The 17,936-nt window shown below is 28.2% G+C and overlaps 1 protein-coding gene across 1 annotated transcript in view; it reads left to right on the top strand.

Annotated features, from left to right (window-relative positions):
• The first annotated feature begins 1,718 nt into the window (after positions 1–1,718).
• The window catches only part of LOC100569214 (protein unc-93 homolog A), a 44,604-nt gene continuing 28,386 nt past the window's right edge, over positions 1,719–17,936 (top strand). Inside the window, exons 1-2 of the mRNA XM_003240281.4 lie at positions 1,719–2,057; positions 10,633–10,911. Of these exons, the coding sequence (XP_003240329.1) occupies positions 1,842–2,057; positions 10,633–10,911 (495 nt within the window). The 5' untranslated portion in view covers positions 1,719–1,841. The remainder of the gene's footprint in view (positions 2,058–10,632; positions 10,912–17,936) is intronic.

Genomic DNA, 17,936 nt, shown 5'->3' with positions numbered 1-17,936 from the left:
TCGGGAGGGGGTCGCATACAAATAGAGTTTAATTGTTTCGCGTAGGAAAAATTAAAAAATTCCGTTGATGGGGGGCGGGGGACACGGTAAAATTGGTTTTTTAATTATAACTCAGGAAGGGGGGTCGCATACAAAAACCAAAAATAGTCATACAAATTCATATAAATAGCGTTTAATTGTTTCGCGTAGGAAAAATTAAAAAATTCCGTTGACCTAACCCGGGAGGGGGTCGCATACAAATTCCAAAAATGGTCATACAAATTCATACAAATTGAGTTCTTGAATCTTGCAGTATAAAATATATGAATACTTAATTATTATTATTATTATTTATTTATATGTCTCCAGCCCCCTATCAGAATTTCCGATATTGCTCGAATACTGTTGTCGTACAAATTCTAAGGACCGTCAAACAAATTCATACAAATGACGTAGGTACCTACTAAATATTTGGATAGATATTTTCGAGATTTTCTTTTGATGGGGGGTTGGAGACATGTACGTCTAAAAGTAATATATTATTATAATATATAATATATAAGTATATACACGTCCAAAGGGGGGAGAGGCTAAAGGCCCCTTAGCCCTCCCCCTTGGATCCACGCCTGACAGACATCGTTTGGCCTTGAGACTTATTGATTGTCATTACAAATGTCAATTTAATTGGAAATTGAACCTGTTTGAATTCAATTGCGACATCCATAGTAATAACAGGGATTCTTGGTAGTAATATACTAATATATCTTTTCCTCGGAACTTGCCATTCAAAATGCTGGTAGGTAACGATAACGTTTTTCATTAACTTTTTAATGACTAATCGCGAGCCATTGTACTGCCTTGGTGTGTTAAAATTACGAATATACACAGAAAATTTGATGAAAATCGGTCGAGCCGTTTCGGAGGAGTTCAATCACTAAAACTGACACTTATATACTAGATAATGTAAGGGAATAGGCAACCAAATAATGTAATCATAAATTTCAAAAATAAGCTTCACGCCTTATAGACAAGTCTATTCAGTCTTCAACAAATGGATTAAAAAAAATTAATTTAAATTTAGTATTATAGGTTTGGTTTTTGAGCTAAATTTATTGAATCTGTACAAGATTTGATTTTCGAACAACTCATTGGAACTATGTCATGTAGTGTGCTCTTTCTTTGGGAAACTGTCAGTCACAGGAAATAAGGAAACGACCACTGTACAATATACCAATCATGCTGCAGCACCAATAGTTGTAATCTCAGCATCCTCAAACGGGACGCGTGGTCCAAATAATACCTACATCGCAACAATAATAATCTTGTTATGATAACATAGCGGGCGCAACAGGCTGCAAAGCGTAGAAAACCGACACCCGCGATGGCTACCTCCGTAGACGAAGACGGCGACGACCACGACGACAACAACGGCGACGACCTCTCTCTGAGGTCGCGTCGCGGAGTCTATATCGATCGACGCATGAGCACGCCAGCAACGGGGCGGGCCACGCGCTCGCATCATCGGTCCGGGTCGCCGCTGCTTATGATTTCATCGTGTGTACCGCACACACAAACGCGCGTACCTACGCGGTCGTTATAGCGACACGTTTGCGCGCAAATAAGAGCGTGACGTCGTGATATCGCGCGGGCGCACAGAGTATCCCTCGCGGTCGTCGTGTGTTTATACGCGTGGCGCTGCCGCTATCTCCGCCGCGATATACGACACTCGCGCAGTACGATATACGTGTGCACGCGCGCAGTACACGATTCACTATACTACATACGTACACGCTGCATTATATCAATCCGCGGCCGTGGTCGTCGTCGTTGTCGCCGCCGCCGCAGAGTGATATCCGGCAGCGATGGGCTCGCTGCCCAACCTGCACGAGCTGTGCAAACAGCAACAGCAGCAACCGGTGTGCGTGCCCGCGGCCCCGAGGTTGTCGCCGTGCCCAGACCGTGGCGGTGGCAGCGGCACTAGCCGCGCTCAGCACAGGCGACTGCAGCAGACCAACAGCCTGTGCACCAACAACTTTTACGGCGTCATCGACCGGCAAGCCGACATGCAGATCGACGAGGTTGGTATAATATTATAGCAATAATGATATTATATGCGCGCGCACGTCATGATAAATGATGATGAGTGATGACGACGGTCAACGATGACGGCGATCGCAGAATGTCAAACGATTGTCTTTGATCGTTGTCGCCGCGCTTTTAGGTATCATAGGTACTATTTATGTATAGTCTGCGCGCGGACCGAAAGTATATAGAATGTTTCCATGTGATTTTCGTCCGCTGCGATAACGCGCATTTTCGCGAAAACTGTTCAATGTAATTATTAAACTATAATTATTTATGTGTATGATCGTTGTACAATATGAAAAGAAAATAACGTTTTAATGAATATCCGAAACAAACATGGTGATCTGCAGATAAACTTGGAATAACTAAATAAAAAAATTGTGTACCTAATACAACCATTAATTATACAATTTTTTCTTTGCTCTATTTTTGTATACAAAATGTTTGTCTAACCTGTGTTATTTTGCAGCTTATAAAATCTGGTGTTATTCACTTACGAAGAGAATAACACTGGCTCAGGCCCGCAGGGATTTAAAAATGCTTTATATAGACTTTTGTTTTAATGCTTTATGTTTGGATTATTTAAATATTTATTATTACTAGTATTCTTGTATTTACTTTGCATTTATAAAAGTTCACATTTTTAAATTCTTAAACATTATACGATTACGATTTTCAATTTTACCTATAAATTAGGTAGGTATATTTAGGTATATATTATGAGCATTTTTTAAAATAAACAGCATTTATGATAAAATGTCGATATTTTTGAAAACTTTCAACCTAAATCTATCGCCAAATATTAGTCAATTAAACTATTATGATATTCTTCCTTTTCGTTTGTTAAAATAAACAGCCAAAAGCTCATATAAAAGTCTTCACTTTCGATATGATGATTAGTGGTTGGTAATTTATTCACATAAACATTATTGATTATCATAGAAATTATTTTTCTGAACATTTTAGTTTCCATAAGAAATTATTATGGGCAATTCCATTATTATACACGTTCAATATAGACAACAGACTATAGTTGGTAAGTTTTTATAATAAAAACAAATTAAAAATTATGAACATTTTTCGAGCGGCCACGTATAATGACGTATAATATACTATAATTTATTATATCAGCCAATTAACTTAGATTACTTGACAAATTCACTTATTACGTATATTTTTTGCATTTGAATTGTTTGAATTTATTTTAATTAGCTTTGTTTAAAATATTACATTACGACGGATGTAATTTAATCTTATTAAACTTTTTAAGTCTCTAGTTAAAACAATGATTTGTTAATTATATAGTATTTATAAATATATATAATATATGACTATAAAATACCTAGTGTATTGTGCATTGTTTCTTGAACTTCTTTATTCTATTGCGTACTTATACATGATTTTTCGTCAGTTAAATATAAATTAAGGAAATCATGGTTTCATTTTTTTATTTAATTTAGCTTTGGTTTCGGACGAACTGTGAATAGTCTATACTATATTAAAGATATCCCTATAGGAATAAATCTTTAGATTACAGACAAATTTTAACGGTTAGTCGTTAGTCGTTATTCAATACTCAATAGAATTATTTATGAAAACTATGCCGAACCATAGTGCAAGGATATCCAATATGAAAGATATTGTAAATATGTCGAGTTTTTTTCCGATCGATTTTAATATTTTTAACAACCTCTCGCATATTATAGATATTATTTCAAAATAATTATAATTAATTTTATTTGCGAATTTTTGAAAACGATGGTTTTAATGTATTTTTATCTTAAACTTATTCTGTAAGGAATATCAATTAATACTGCTGCACTATGATGTAAGTAGGTACCTCGTTACTACATTAATTACGATTTACAGCTGCTACATTTAATGCTGCTACAGCCTATAGATTTTCTCAATTTACGTTAACGACACGATTTGACATTTTTCCTAAATGTATACTGGGCACTTAGTGTTTTTTCCCAGCATTTCTGAGTTTTGCATGTAACATATAATAAGTATAGAACATATTATAGTGTATAAATAAACCCAAATTCAAACTATTTATCGTCGGGTGTTAAAAAAGCTGTATTTATTTTGTAGTTAAATACTTAAATATTATAATTTTATGTAAATGATTGTGAAATAAACATCAAATTCACCTTAAAAGTAATTTTATTTTACGTACAAGTGTGAAACATCGCTCGCTCAGAATTCATCAGCATTAATTTTCACTGAACTTGGTTTATATTGTTCAATAAAAATAAATATTTATTATGACATTTACACTAACACGTCATTATGTTTAACCATGTATAATGTACATGATACATATACTGATAAATAATAATATTTATATATTGTATAAAATATGTATAGTCTTACTGACGACTGTGTATAAAAACATTAGAAACCTTAAGAGCAAGCTTAATAATGTACTCATATATATTATACATAATACACATTTTAAATCCATTGGTGAAATTGAATCGCATTTTCAGAACGGTTATGATAACTCGATTGGTAACGCAATATTTTGATCGTATAATAAAACGGGTAATATTAATATTTTTGTTTATTGGTAGGTAGGACCTAACCAAGCGTGGGTCATATACACTCATACAACAGACAAGCTTTTACAATATTATTATCCTTATACGTAGGTACCTACCATAGCTATCGTTTTCCCTTTAAATTGTAATTTATATTATTATTAATAATATTACTGTTCGTTTTTAAAAACCTTATTTATAATCTATACAATAATTCAGCTATAATTTGTATAATATAATATTCTAATTTTTATCCTAAAGTTTTACATTTATGATAAAATTTGAGTATGCAATAATTATTATAATGATTTAAATTTATTATCAATTTTATATATAGCTTGGTGTTAAAACTGTTATATTATGGTGAATAGAATAAATTAGTTTCGTTATTAATTATCGAATAGTTGTTAGAGAAAGTTAATTCTCTGTTAACCGTCCCCAAACGGCTAGGTGATTTGAATATTTCAGTTGCTCGGGTAAAATAAATATAATATTATATTTACTGCCAAATACTAAACTACCTGACCATTTTCAAAAAAAATAATTATTTATAGCTTTGGGGTAAGCGCGTAGTCATGATTTTTTCAAGGAGTTGGGTATACTAATACAACTAAAATGTTAAAGTACAATGTACTGTAATGCTATAAAAATATTAAATTTACTATTGATAATTAATAAGTATACCTCAGGTAATAATATAATTTAAAAAGTAATGTAGTCTGTATAGGTTTATAATTATTTTTAACTCTTTTTTGATATTTATAATTATTTTTCATTCTTAAACAACCTTTCGTAAGTACCTATATGTATATTCCAAATATTATACTAAAATTATAATACTGCAAACTACTTTTTCTTTGACATATATACTTTTTCCAATTTTAAAATTGTAATGTTATAGTCACCAGCTATGTTGAGTAGCTCAGTGGAGTCAATCAATAGTTGAATCAATAGTATGTATATTGTATTGCAGTTATTAAAGCCTACCGTGGCTGTTCCATCATGATACGAACACCAATTTGAGATAATGATCCTTCGATGACACAATAGTATGCCACATCAGCACAACAACTACGCAAATAGTCTGCTAATAATAATATAAGCTATAAGCTGACAGCTAGTTGGAATCAGTGAAGCAGGCATATAAAAATTATGTAGACATTGAAATCATAAGACACTCTATATTATAATACTGTGTTATATATAATATATAATAATAGCATTGATATATTCCTCGATTTACGATTTCACGACTAAGTAAACAGCTTAACTGTTAGCAGGCATGCATCAGTTGTACAATAATATAATATTTTGCATATTATATTATAATATAGACACTGCAGCGTTATATATTACTTACAACTTAAAATTAGGTAAAATGTGCCAAAATTATTCGATATAAATCTTTATTATGTCAACTTATGTTACCTACACGGTTTACGTTAACCTTAAACCTCAGTTAACAACACAATACCTAATTAATATATGACTATATGAGTAGTATATACTATATACTGCATGAAGTAGAAGTAAGCAATGTACTAATGTACAAGTGTCAAGTGTAGAAAAAACTGTTGCAATTAAAATATATCTCTTGACTTTCTTTTTTTCATTTTTATGTTTTTAAAATCGTAATATTTTATATTTAAATAAACAGTGACCTACAAAATTACTTTCATCAATACATAACTATAATAATATGGCCACACATTATTGTGATGTATACAATTTATCAATATTACTATTTTAGAATTCAATTTAGACAATAATCATCGTTATAGTTTATACAAGTATAAGCATAAAATATCCAGTTGAGTTATCTATTAATTTGCTGTGATTTGAATATTTAATTCATTAACTATTTTATTTTTGTCATTTGAACTTGCAAACTGCAGTTAATATCTATTAGAATATTTCACATTCAACATACATAATTATATGCAGTATTGGATTTGATTGAAGATCAAATGATTTGTTAATAATAAAGTAAACAAAAATCGAATGTATTCCCTTTCATATAGAAATATAATTTAATATTAGGTACTAATGGACGCTTAGTTACTTAAAAGTTTTAGCTATTATAATTTACCTATTGTACTAAATTTAAGATTCAAATTTAGTTATCACATAGCTTTGATATTTTATCTGAACGGTTTATCAAAAATGGGGTACTAAAATTCTAACTTTAATATTTTTATGGTATACTGGCTGTCAGCTGATCATTATTAAACCTATAATGTTATTTTACCATTATATAATAGAAATGTTACAATTTTTGTTCAGTTTTGTTGAATTCAACTTGATATTGTTTATTATTTTAGACTGCGATGCCAACATAATATAAATCTAGTACACATACAATATGTGTACTTACGCATATGTGACATACTATGCGTGTTGTGCGTAGTGCGTACAATATAATATAAAATGTAGGTAGGTAATAACTAATAAGTAATAACCATAAGAGTTATGAGCAAAAACAAAACTGCAATATGAAATATTAGGCACCTACCTAATATATATATATACGTATATGCATTATATATTTTATGTCAGGTTTTTATGGCTACAAAAATGTTATAAAAGTATACAAGTTAATAATTCAATATTTTATTATACTTTGTTTTAGTGAATTTAAATTCAATTTTATTTTATTCCATTTAAATCCCCGAGATAAAAATAATAAATGTCAGTACTCATATTTTAAATAAATGACAATTATTTTAGAATATATTTATTCTTATATTATCGAATACACTATATACTACTATAATAAAAGGTAGGTACTTACATATTATTATAAGGTATAAACTATAAACACACTGTACGTTTATTAGTTTATGCAAATATTTTTTTAACTACATTAATCGTACGTATAATTCGTATAAAACTACTTAGTACTTATCTATAACGTAAAATAGTTGTCTTTTTGGCTAAAATGAGTCAAAAATATAAAAAATATAAAATACAAACGTAGGTATGTTCGTGATTTAATAATATGTCTGCACTAGCTCTCAAGATAAATGTCACTTATACAATTTTTATATTATGTTACTGGGAAGGATGATAGTTATGTACTGTCAAGAATGAATTTATTATGTTCAATGTAATAATGCAATCGTCTTTTTTAGGTAGGAATTAATATTATATCCTATTCAATTTAGACAAAGCCTAATAAATGTATGAAATTATAATAACTACTAAGTATCCTAAAAATATAAATATTGACTAGGAATTATGATCAGTGACTAATGTTTTTTAGCCTTTAGGAAAAATAATAAAGGGGTTCATTTTTTTCATACAACTAAAGTGATTTTTAGTTTTATATTGTTATACTATACTAGGGGAGACTGGGTACAATTGTAACATTTTTCATAAGATTTTCTTCAACAGTATCTTTTAGATATAAATGTCAATCTCCCAAAAAGAAAAATATCCGTATAGTTTTAATAAAAGCGTTAGGTAAAACAAGTAACAATTTAAAGGAAAAATTGAGATATTTACGCAAAGCCAGTTTTTGGAAAAAAAATTTTAACTAAAAATTAATTGTTTAATTGTAAACTAAAAAAAAAAAGTAACCGTAGATACATGCCATTTTCACTGAATGTTTATTTTAGCAATTGATATGTATCATAACATTTTCGAAGTATTTATTATAGCTTTTTGATCTATATCGGCATAAGAAAATGTTGAGTTGTTTTAAATTATTGTTATAATAAATTGATAAAAAACTTGTTGCTTGCCAGAAAAAATTAAAAATTAAATAAAAAGTTCCAAAAAAATTGTTGTTAGTAGAAATTATAAAAAAAAGTTGAGTGTAAATTCACAATAATTTTTATGAGCATCTGAAGTTACAATGTTGACAAAATTCATCAAAATCACGAATACTGGAAACGTATTTCGAGTTAAAAATGCACAAATAAAATTTTCTATTTATATCTAACCTTTGAACATTTAATACAAGATTCCTCTTAAGTTTTCCTACATTTTACAAAAAAAAAAGTTTTCCGGAATGTCAAATTAATTTTCTACAAGCTTTTGAAGTTAGACATTGGATATTCACTCCTAAACGAGGAGCTCCTAAATTAACAAATTCTCATACAACATTTTTATTATTCGCCCACTCAATGAAACATTGGTTTTGTTTATAAACTATTTTCACATAATTTCACAATCACATTAGTTTAGTTCTCATTACATGCAGTTTTTTTACTCAGAAAATCATTACGGTCATCACGATTTTTACAAATGACATATTTTCATCATTAAATAGTTGACGCATTTCGCTTAAAATCCATACTAAATCCTAATGAACGATGTTAGAAAGATAGAATAGTAAAATACAAAAACTGAATATCTTCAGTTAAGTAATGTTTGTGAAAATCGGACGAGACTGATAAAACTGAATACAGACTAGTCACAAAACCAAAACAGAGAAATAATAAAAGATATACCCTATAAAACAGTAGGTATCCATATGAGATATGATGGTAATATGGCATTGACTATCAACATGTGAAAGTTGTTAACGTATTTTATGGCACGTGATAATCGTCAATAATAACACATTTTATAACATATATGTGCAGGGAGTGAGCTAGTCGATCCTAGATTTTATCTAATCGTAGATTATAATAGTAAAAAAAATGCACGGAAATACGGTAATATAATTGACTATATAACATTGCTTACGATAACTTGAACAATTTAAATGAATCTTAGGCAATGTTTATAGCTATAAGAATTATCAATAAACTACGTAATATTGTAATGAATGATACTTTTTAGTCATCGGCTAACAGCTCAAGGCATTTTAGATATTTCCTAGAACATTTTGTTATTTACTAAATTATTATGATTGCCAGTAACATAATATTATACATATAATGTTTTATATTGACCGCACAATACGCGTGAACATTTTCAGTTTTCGGTTAAAAAATAATTAAGTAAGTAGGTACCTATCAAAAATAAACGCTGAAAATATTAAATTTACCAAACTGATTAAGTAGGTATGAAAATCTAAAACGAAAAATTCCTTTTAGAAGGGAATGTCTGTAATCTCTGTATATAATTTAAAACGCTATTACACACACACATATACATAATATTTAAAAATTCATTTTTATTTTTTTATCCACGCATATGATGATATAATCGAGTTTTTCGGTGAATTCTAGAGGTTTTGAAAAAAAGGTCATTGAATGCGTTCAGAGCATTTATGAATTTTAAACCGAGTATGTAATGTCTATAACCACACCAAAAATAATTGCTAAAGTTTACAAAATTAACGTTGAAAAAAGGGCGTGTTTGTATATAGCTGGATATATGATATTATATTGCTGGATTTGAATACCACCCTCTTTTTTTAAAACACTGGGACTAAACCACAAACTATTTAACGTCAATATTTCCAGGTTTGATAAAATAATATGGGCTACTATAACAGCAAACTATTTTATCATTTTACATCGATGTTTCGATTATTGGATTATGTATTTTCGAACAAACCAAAATTATTCAATCACCAAATAACTATTTTTTTCCTTTATAATAGAGTGTTATTTCTATACACTAAAACTTCAAATTTCCACCTTCAAATAACCAATATTATACATGTACCTGCAGGTACTTATAATCTATATTGTATAATACAATTATGTGACTTATTGCTATAGCTTACATAAATAATGATAAAAAAAAGTTAATTAAAATGTAAATAAATTATAAGTACTGAATTTGTAATTGGTTCATAAAATTAATTAAAATATTATTTTGATATTTTGATAATTTTTGTAGAAATTGTAAAGTTTATAATTTTATATAGGTATACACACTGAAAATATGGGTGGTTATTGACATTTATCAGAATTTACTTCTAATTTAGTTTTTGGTCCTTTGCTATTATCACATATAATATTATGTGCCACTTCGTCCACCCCAAACATCTTGTATGCAATAGTGTCTCATATAATATATTTTAATTTTAATTGTTTTCACGCACACAATATATATTGTGTTTCAGAAACCGTTTTCGCCGACGTCGCTCAGGTCGACGCTATCCACCACGCACCGCGGTCAGGTGTCCATCGCCAACGCATCTTCGGCAAGTGGCAAGAGACGCGACTCGCTGTCCAGCTCGGCTGGAGCCTCGTCAGTACGCCGTCTCATCGAAGTGGTCCGAACGACTCCGTCCAACATGGGTCCAGTGTACAGTCGGAGATTGTTGTGCCGAAACTACGTCACGCTGTGCCTTGGACATGGCGCGGCGGCCGCCGCTTTGGTTCCGTTTATGGCACTACAGGTCGGTACTTCATATAATGTTATTACCTCACAAAATACGCTCACAACAATATTTTACAAGAGGACACGATGTGAAGAATGACTGCAACAGTTTGCGGAGGCCGGAGGAATTGTGTTCTGAAATCGCGATCTATATTGTTTCATTACGATTTTTTTTTTGGTGATCTGCTGCAGGGTCGGGCGAAATACATCACGAGGAACTGTTCCAATATATTATCTGATCATTTTATAATGCAAGTTCGAATATCGTCTTCAATAATCATTATAATATTATATACTTTAGGCTTGTATTTGACAGGAGACACGAGTCACAACACTTATCTAGGCAACTTAAAGTACAACTAATGTCACTATATTAATATAGGTATGTTAATATATTTTGTTTTCACGAAGCATTTTGAATACCAATAAAATATAATTATTTTTAACACGCCATTATATTTCTTAAATTAATGTGTCTCAATAATAGTATCATATATTATGCAGGTAATTGAAAAAAACTTGAAACTCAGTTTCTGCTCACTTATTACTTTCATCTGTATTATAATTTATAATGTAGATATTTTAGAATATCTATGTTATTATAAAGTTTCTTTTAACGAGAAACACATTTCAACATGCAAAATATTTTTCGAATACGATACTAATAATATTATTATAGTTTTGCTTTAAAATATAATAATATATTCATTAAATTAATATTACATTGTTATTTTGCATCGATTTGACTAAATATTTTAATATTTTATTCATTCGGTCGTAGGTATGGGTATCACGTTTCTTTTAAACATAATCCGTAATACGGCGTATTGTATAGGCGATATAGGTACATATATGCATTGAAGGCTACATTTTAAAATGTCCTATTGTTAATAATTTTATTGTTATCGATATATGGTATTTTAATATTAAAGTTTTATTTTTAGTGTTATTGATTAATTATTAATTGCCAATTTTCAAATTATGTTTGTTAAGTTATTTACTAGAAGTTATTTGATAAACAATAACCTGTATACAAAAGTTACAATACAGTGAAACTTCCATACAACAAAGTCTCACGTGGAAAAAAAATTGTAATATAGAGTAATTCGTTATTCAGAATTACATATTATAATTTACAAATAAGGTCATATTTCTCAAAAATAATATGTTAAACAGAAATTTAATTAAATTGAACTTAATTATGGAACTTTTACTGTATTATATTACTGCTTTTATTATTGGATTATTGGAAAATACAAATTACCAGGTAATTTTATAACGTGAGTATAAATAAATATACAAGGTAGATACACAATTTTTAAGTTATTAATATTTCTTCTTATTATTGTACAGATAAATGCATTGATAGCTACTTATTTCGATGTAGATGCGTCTACTATATACATTTTACTTAGTTTCATTAATGATAATTTTGCTTTTGAATAACTTAAAATATACCAAACTAATTATTAGGACTAAAGATCATTGATCATAAATATATTTGGGTATTGTAAATATTATCGAATAACTCCAAGCCGAATAGTTTATTAACTATTCAGTCACATGACAGGGGTGGATTGGAAATAAAAATTGGCCCCGGGGAAACAAAAAATTCAGCTAATAGTAAAATACCTATTTATGAGTTATCGGCCCAAATTTTTATCAGACCAGGCGGGGATCGTTCACCTACCACTCTAACTAGTCCACTCCTGTCATAAAAGTTATGTAGTAATGAATGTGTGAATATAATATTGCTATGGTACTAAATGCAAATAATTATACACATAAAAAAACCACTTTTAAATTGTTGATTGTAATAAAAGAGTATCATTTTTTTTTAAAGTTTAATTGCATGACAATGTGACATGATAATATTATAACACTTATTATTTAGTAGAAAAAAAATTGAATAATTTTTATACTTAGAATATGGCATGATTTATTTTTAAGGCTGGCCAAAAAATATTAATTTTGGTTATGATTTTGAAAATTGTATTATAATTTTTACATTTGAGTCTACTAGTATATTATATGCAATCGTGTTGTATATAAAGGATTCCTGTTATTTGACTTCAAATATATACAATCAAGTTTTCAAAGGGGTAAATCGTGCGAATTCAGGTTCTACCCTAATCCCAAGAATATGAACCTTTAATTTAAAGTTTAGATAGTATAAATCTAAACACGTATGATTCCCTTTTATAGCATATGCAAGTCCTGTTATGTAGTAGTAGGTGGACTGTACAAAAATATAAAAGAGACAAATAGAAAACCTAATGAGTGCTTATGTGAATCAGACGAGACTGTGTCTATCATGCCCTACGGTAAAATCATTAGTTGTTAAATTAGGTTTCATAATGTTTTTTTTTATTGATTCTATAGCGAAACCTAAGCCTAATTCCGCTACAAAAGAAATTTATTGAATATATTTTGTTTAAGCGTGATACTTATCCCGTCCGGTACGCGTCTAATTTGTTTTTCGTTTACTACGTAATGGACTAAAAATACACGAATAAAGTTCCGCTAATGAATATAATATTTCATGTTTCGATCTCTCTTGATCACATTAGGTCTTATATATTATACTATTATACTAAATTCTTATAATATTAAACTGACGTATGTTTAATGTTTAACCTATATAGAAATAAGATAATAACATAACAAATATAATAATATACAATCTCGTCGGTATTAAGAATTCAAGCGAAATAAAAATAATAATGTAAAATATTATTACATGTGCACTGAAACAGATTTTTATTCACGATAAATAAAATACAATGTACCTTAAAAACGGAATACGAGTTCAAATCAAATTATTTAACATGCTGAGCACGTACTAGTATTACTTTTAATAGGTATTTTTGATGTTAAAAAGTAGACAGAAAAAAAGATGTAAAAACTAATAGCTTTTTTTCTTTCAGACACCGCTGCTATTATAAAGTATAACTGTATATGCATTAAGGTTACACAAAAACCTTCATATTATTTTAGATTTATACAGAGTACTTTGTTGACCTGTATATCTGTATTTCGATATTGTCGACTTCTTAGCTTAGTATTGAATATTGATTATTAAAGTAAATAACCGTGTAATAAAAATGTATATATACATCGATTCAGTTCACTATTGATGACTATGTCAATTCCAGATTTAGATATTTCTAATAAGGAAATATATATTTATCATAATGTGACTGAATATTAATGTCAATATAGCTTTATTGGATACCCTTTTCAGATTTAGGTCTATATAATCCATATGTTTTATAGGTATACGATGAATATACATATGTATCTCTTACTAGATCCTCAAAATAATTATTTTTGTTACACACAATTTGGAGGATCCTGTATATAGTTATAGAATTTTTGATGTATAGTGTATAGGTTTTGTGATTCGCTTAAAAGTCTCACGTCAGTTTGATACGTAGTGTGGCTTCAAAAGGAAAATACAAATAAATGTGAGTAGTGTTATCGGTACGTCCAATATATTGTAATTATTATTATTTTTGTAATCAGCAAAGGGTCTTATATAATGAAATATTTTTTTAGCTTTTAAATTCATTACAAATCCACAGTTTTGTTTCTCCCACACTTCTCCCACCTGCTTTATACGTTTAGTAGAGAACTTTAAAAATTCACCAAAAACGTGTCACCTAGAAGCAGCAATTTCAGTCTCGAAATACCATCATTAAAAACGTTGAACGACTATTATTTTTCTACATTTTTATATGTTATAATTTAACATACCAACATATTTAAACATAAATAATAAAATTTGTCATGAAAAAAAAATGTAATATTGGTGTCTTCCAACATTTTGAATATACCTAAATACTTGAGCGAATTACAGTTTAATAGAGTTTTCGATGTGACTGCACTAGTGCACAGTGGTGTACACGGGTGGCATGATAAAAATTAGTATCACTAGTGTAATAGATGATACAAATTCCACACGATGCCATGATGGTGCAGTGTAATTTTTAATTACACAAGTGCAAAAAAACGACACCGTGAATTTTGGTGGTGTGCCGGTGTGGAAAATTATATGATATAATAATGTAAGACATGTTTCACTTCATTATAATACAAAAATGAAGCACAGTTCTCAGGTTCACCAGTGTGGTGTGGTATCAGTGTCCGCGCATAGTGTGCACTAGTGTAGTCAGCTGGAAAACGCTTTTAGAAATTGATTAAATCTAATATAATTCTAAGATATGTCGATAAATGGTATTATGTTGACAAGAACTAAGAACTAATTTTTTGACGCCGTAAATCTTAAGAGTAGATTACTTTATTGTATATCAGCGTATAATGTAGTATTAATACAAATTAATATTATTTTTAAATAACGTGAATATTAATTATACAAATATATTATTAATTTAAATAAGCTAAAATGTATTAAATAGTAGACTTAGGCAATCTCATAAAGTTTACCGGTTTAACACTGTGTATCATGTATTTATGTTCGATTAGTATCCAATTTTTCATTTGTGTGAGGTAATTAAGCAAATTATAAGTTCTTTACTTCACATAAATTTTAAAATTATGTAGGTTCCATGGCTGTTATCAACTAAAATAAGTTTTACTTTATCATTTGATCCTAATTCCTAATCATAAAACAACGTCAATGGCTTCAGTTTGATAATAATCAATAATTGTAATGATAATATAATATGACCTATATTTTAAATAAAAGTTAGATTAAACATATCTATGCTTACAATTTTACAAAATTATCACAAAAATACCCAAATATGAAATAAGAAAAATGTACATTATTATATTTTTCAGGAGCCAGAAAAAACCAATTTTATTGTTATAGGTATTTATTTTTGTCCAAAATAAAAATAAAAATTAATGAATGAAAAATATATTAAAATATATAATTAAATATTTATCTCTGTGTATTTATGGAAACTTCATACAATCATACAACATAAATTTGATATATTTTTGATTTTTTATGCTTTTTAGTTATTATTTTAAAGTCATGTTATTCTGAACATATTTATTCTTTTATACAATAATTTTGGACTTAAATTAACAGATTATTGTTTTTATAAATATTTCAAGTTTTGATCAAAGGGAGGATTATTTCATGGATTTAAATTTTAACCTTTAGTTTTCAGTCCATCAAAACTTAAGTCATAATTATATTTGATTAACGATATACATTTGGTTCTATATTCAATATATTTCGTAAAAAAACAGTTTCTGAAAATGTTTGAAATTATAAAAAGGTATGAAATTTAAACTAATAGTTTACATTTAAAAATAGTGAAAACCAAAATAATTAAAAGTAATAATTACTATAAAGATTACTATATTTTAAATAATTTAATTTTTTGCATACGCATAGTATATGTACCTAAATAAGTAATTTTTCAATCACCTTAATTACTTGTTTTCAATACATATTTTGATTAAAGAATAGTTTCTTAATCCTTGAATGTGTATAATATTTATAACATATATTTATACATATTATTATGATTTATTATCTAAAGTTATTATTTTAGGTAATATTTTTATATTTATAAATTTAAAAACAGCAATTAATCTTGATTTTGTTGGAGCATTTTTCTCTAAGGCATAATTTATCCACGCTTAATTTTCCACTCATTAGTCATTATTAATTTTATGTACGACATTCACTAATATTCCTATACACGATATAGATATTAGGTTACAACGTTTTAAATATTATAATAACATTTTGATAAACTTTATTAAGACATAATGTTTCAGTAAAATCTTATAAGAAACTTGGTGTGGTAAGATTACGTTTTAAATAGAAATTAATGAGACCTAAATATAAAATAAGATTATTGAACGGAAATATATTATTTTTTATTTTTTAAGTTATCTTTATATTATACCTACAAACACTTCGTAATATAAAATGTATTACAATATGTTTATAAATTAATTGTTGGCATTGAATAATTGAAGTTTTGTACTTAATAGGTAAATCTCGACTAAATTATATCAACAATACCCGCAAGTAGTTTAGTAATTAATGTGTTAAGATGCATTCATGAGATATTATTATTTATTACCAATAATCAAGACTGGGCATTAACGAGTTAATAAGTTAAAGTTAAGTTAAAAAGTTAGGTTACTTTTAACTAAGTTAATTAACGCGTTACTTTTTTTTTAGAAGTAACTTCTAACTTAACGAGTTACATTTTTTCCCATTTTATTCAGTAACTTAATGAGTTAATTCATTTTATTGGCACTTTAAGTTAATTTTTTCCTAGACCACATATTTAAAATAAATTCAATTTTGTAAAATTTATTGTTTAAAAAAAAAAACCAAAATATTAAATATATTTTAGTAAATAATAATTTTTAATAATAGGAAGTTGTTATATTGCATATTGCATATTCATAGAAAATATTATATTATAACTATATCATAACCAGATATGTTATAGGTGTAACCGCGTCATTAATAAAAAAAAAAAATATAACAATTTACTCAGTACCTATCGGGCAAGTTAGTCAATTTTTTCAACTACCTAGTTAAAGTTAAGTTACTTTGATATAAAAAGTAATCAAGTTAGAGTATAAGTTAGTTTCTGAAATTTACCGAATTTCTAACTTAGTTGGTTAGATAGAAGTTAGTTTGGTAAAAATAGTAACTTAAGTTAGAGTAGAAGTTAGATGTTGGTTTTTTTTTAGCTTAAAATATAAATTTAAAAAACTATTTTTTCAAATTTAAAGCATTATATAAATTAATTATTAAGTAGGTGGGTAGGTAACTAACTTGAATTATTGGTGATGAACAGGGCTCGGAAATTGTAGCACTAAAAATGTTACTTTTTAGCTCTTAAATATGCATTTAAAAACTCCAAAATATGCGCTATAAATAGCACAAAAAAATCAAAAAATATGCGTTTAAATTGAAAAAATTAAATTTATTTTAAAAATTTAAATGTAATTATACAATTTTATAAAATTATTGGGCTCATAGACATCAGGACTGTCTCGACTAGTTGAATTATAAACCGTTAACAAAATATATATTAA

Source organism: Acyrthosiphon pisum, chromosome A3 (assembly GCF_005508785.2).
Source record: "Acyrthosiphon pisum isolate AL4f chromosome A3, pea_aphid_22Mar2018_4r6ur, whole genome shotgun sequence".
Taxonomy (NCBI): Eukaryota; Metazoa; Arthropoda; class Insecta; order Hemiptera; family Aphididae; genus Acyrthosiphon; species Acyrthosiphon pisum.
The sequence above is the reverse complement of the archived record's forward strand: the minus strand, read 5'-3'. Positions and strand labels throughout refer to the sequence as shown.